The sequence below is a fragment of the Limulus polyphemus genome, unplaced genomic scaffold, assembly GCF_000517525.1.
Source record: "Limulus polyphemus unplaced genomic scaffold, Limulus_polyphemus-2.1.2 Scaffold10008, whole genome shotgun sequence".
NCBI lineage: Eukaryota > Metazoa > Arthropoda > Merostomata > Xiphosura > Limulidae > Limulus > Limulus polyphemus.
In genome coordinates, this window is record NW_013675618.1 from 17,842 (window position 1) to 21,385 (window position 3,544).

General features: G+C 34.2%; 1 protein-coding gene across 1 annotated transcript in view; it reads right to left on the reverse strand.

Annotated features, from left to right (window-relative positions):
* LOC106476189 (dynein assembly factor with WDR repeat domains 1-like) overlaps nt 1-2,734 on the reverse strand; it is a gene marked incomplete at both ends in the record, with an annotated part of 12,333 nt that extends 9,599 nt beyond the window's left edge. Inside the window, 2 exons of the mRNA XM_013936856.1 lie at nt 980-1,163; nt 2,666-2,734. Of these exons, the coding sequence (XP_013792310.1) occupies nt 980-1,163; nt 2,666-2,734 (253 nt within the window). The remainder of the gene's footprint in view (nt 1-979; nt 1,164-2,665) is intronic.
* Nucleotides 2,735-3,544: the final 810 nt, after the last annotated feature.

The window sequence follows — 3,544 nt, forward strand, 5'->3', positions numbered from 1 at the left end:
GTGTTCACAAAGTGTTATTAAATATCAGTATTCACAAAGTGTTATTAAATATCAGTATTCACAAAGTGTTATTAAATATTAGTATTCACAAAGTGTTATTAAATATTAGTATTCACAAAGTGTTATTAAATAGAATTCAAAACCTTATAAAAATTGTAAACTGTTTGTTTTATTATCAAAGAAAAGCACTAGAATTTAATTGGTAGTATCATATTTAAATATAGGTCTGTGTGTGGCCTAGTGATTAGTGTTTTGGGCTGTGGATCGAGATGTGATACTGCAGAACACTCTCCATGGTTTCAGCTTCTGAAGTTAAAGAAGTGACCATTTGTTCAGTTTATAGCTGGATGGAATAGGGAGACGGCTGTTGTTGGATTACGTCTTTCCCTTTAATGCTAATCAGTGAACCCGTTCAAGTTGAATATTACAATATAAATATATATTCATATTTTTATTTCAACAAAAATCAATGTTTGGTAATAACCGTATTACGTTACAAGTTACTCACATGCAAATTCATTGGTATTAGTTACAGAAATACCATATACCAGGTTTAGGTAATGATTATAGGGGTACGTGATGTTTATAATATAGCCCTCCCCCCATATTCATTGGTATTAGTTACAGAAATACCATATACCAGGTTTAGGTAATGATTATAGGGGTACGTGATGTTTATAATATAGCATAGCGGTGAGGATAAAAGCTTATGATGCTGATATTCTGGATTAGATCCCTGCTATCAGTCTTAGCACAGATAGGCCATTGTGCAGATTTTCTTTGAACCAAAACAAACAAATCTGTTACTTACGTTGTTACCAGAATTTGGGTTAAAACATCTGTTACTTTCGTTGTCACTAGTATTTGGCTTAATAAAATCTGTTATATTCGTTGTCACTAGTATTTGGCTTAAACAAATCTGTTACTTTCGTTGTCACTAGTATTTGATTTAAACAAGACAAACAAATCTGTTACTTACATTATCACCAGACTTTGGGTCAAACAGCAGGGGGGCTGTTGAACCTCCTGCTACCCACAGTGTTTCAGTGACAGTGGTGAAACATAATCCTGTTATGGTAGAGATAAAACATCCCAACTTGTAAACCATCCTCCCATCATCTGACCACATCTTGACAGTCTTGTCAAACGATCCTGTCACCACCCTGAGGTGGAGAAATGTTCAGTTCCAGATTTGAAAAAAAAACATTTTTTTTGTTGTTGTTGTTGAATGGTGATTATTAAGTTCATAAAAAGAATGCGAGAATTATAGATGTGAATTAGATATTGAAGAAAATTATCCCTAACTGGACTCAATTTTAATTAATTATGTTTATCATAAGACATTAGTATTAGGCCTATTATGTATTTTAACACCAAATTCTTTTTTCAGACCCTTATGGTTTATTGACTAGAAATAGAGTGTACAATAGTATTTCTGTTATATTTTATCACGGATGATGCGTTTTGTTCAATCCAGAGCTCATCAGGCCTGACGGGATACAACAAACATAGTAATGGTAGGAACACAATTTACATAAGCCAACAGCATTTTTTATGGTGTGAACATCTTTTAAAAGCTGACGAAGCATGACTTTAATTAATTATGCTTGTTATAAAATATTAGTATTAGGCCTATTATATTCTTGTATTAGGCCTATTATCTTCTTAATATAATAGGCCTAATACAAGAATATAATAGGCCTAATACAGGAATATAATAGGCCTAATACCTTGTATTAGGCCTATTATATTCTTAACACTAATTTCTTTATCTAGTCTCTCATGAATTTTCAAGAATAGAAGGTTATATAATAACAGTATTCAAACCATACTATGTTCGTCATATCCATTGCCGACGACGCGTTTCTCTCAATCCAGAGCTCATCAAGCCGTAGTTGGAACATTATTTTTATAAGCCATTTGATACAACAACAATTGTTATGGTGTGTTCGTTATATGCGATAATTTTTTTCTTTAATTGTAATACTGTAAAATAAAAACCAAAGAAAGTAATTTCTAACTAACTATATAACAAAATGCTATATTTTTACATCTAGACAAAGAAGATTATTTTTTAGGGTTAATATCCTTGTTATATTTAAACCACTGAAACTTTCATACAGACGTGTCACAAATCACACTCAAGTCCAATTATCTTCCTATACTTTAGAGAGACATACCTGAGAATCCACCAAGAATCACAATGGTAAGAAAGCAAATAAGGACTATATGCTCTCTGTTCACCTCGGGGAATCGAACCGCGAACTATAGCATACATAACAATAAGACTATCAACGCTCTGTCAACCGCAGGGAATAAATGAGCCCCAAATTTCGCCAACCCACACTGGAACAATGAAAACTTTCTGTGTTCATTCCTACAAGCACAAACCCTAGGTTCGATTCCCAGCTGTAGATGACTCAATGTGGTTTTGCTCTAAAACCAAACAAACAAACATTGTTTAGATTTGTTTTAAATCTTAAAGAGATTTTGGGCCTAAATTTACAATTCTTGTTAAAGGATGCCATCAAAAATACATCCTAAGTTGTCTTCAGTCCTCTTGAAACGGTAATATTGAAGGATCAGGCTGGCTTCGTTTCGGTAGATGAAAGAAACAAAAACCGTGTAACTCAATTAAAGAAAACTTACATTGCACTTATCTTACCAACATGATTTCTCAGAGTTCTTGATCAAAGCCATGGTGGTGATTCCAGCATCATGAGCGTCTACTATCCTATCAGAAAATAATAAACAATAAACTAAAAATAATTGGTGTGAATATGGTTCATCCATAAAGTATGTATGCCAAAATTAAGATATAGAATCTGGCTACAACAACAGACAGATAGATACAGGATCTGGCTACAACAACAGACAGATAGATATAGGATCTGGGTACAACAACAGACAGATAGATACAGGATCTGGCTACAACAACAGACAGATAGATACAGGATCTGGCTACAACAACAGACAGATAGATACAGGATCTGGCTACAACAACAGACAGATAGATATAGGATCTGGCTACAACAACATACAGATAGATATAGAATCTGGCTACAACAACAGACAGATAGATATAGGATCTGGCTACAACAACAGACAGATAGATATAGATCTGGCTACAACAACAGACAGATAGATATAGGATCTGGCTACAACAACAGACAGATAGATACAGGATCTGGCTACAACAACAGACAGATTGATACAGGATCTGGCTACAACAACAGATAGATAAATATAGAATCTGGCAACAACAACAGACAGATAGATATAGGATCTGGCTACAACAACAGACAGATAGATATAAGATCTGGCTACAACAACAGACAGATAGATATAGGATCTGGCTACAACAACAGACAGATAGATACAGGATCTGGCTACAACAACAGACAGATAGATATAGAATCTGGCTACAACAACAGACAGATAGATATAGGATCTGGCTACAACAACAGACAGATAGATATATGATCTGACTACAACAACAGACAGATAGATATAGGATCTGGCTACAACAACAGACAGATAGATA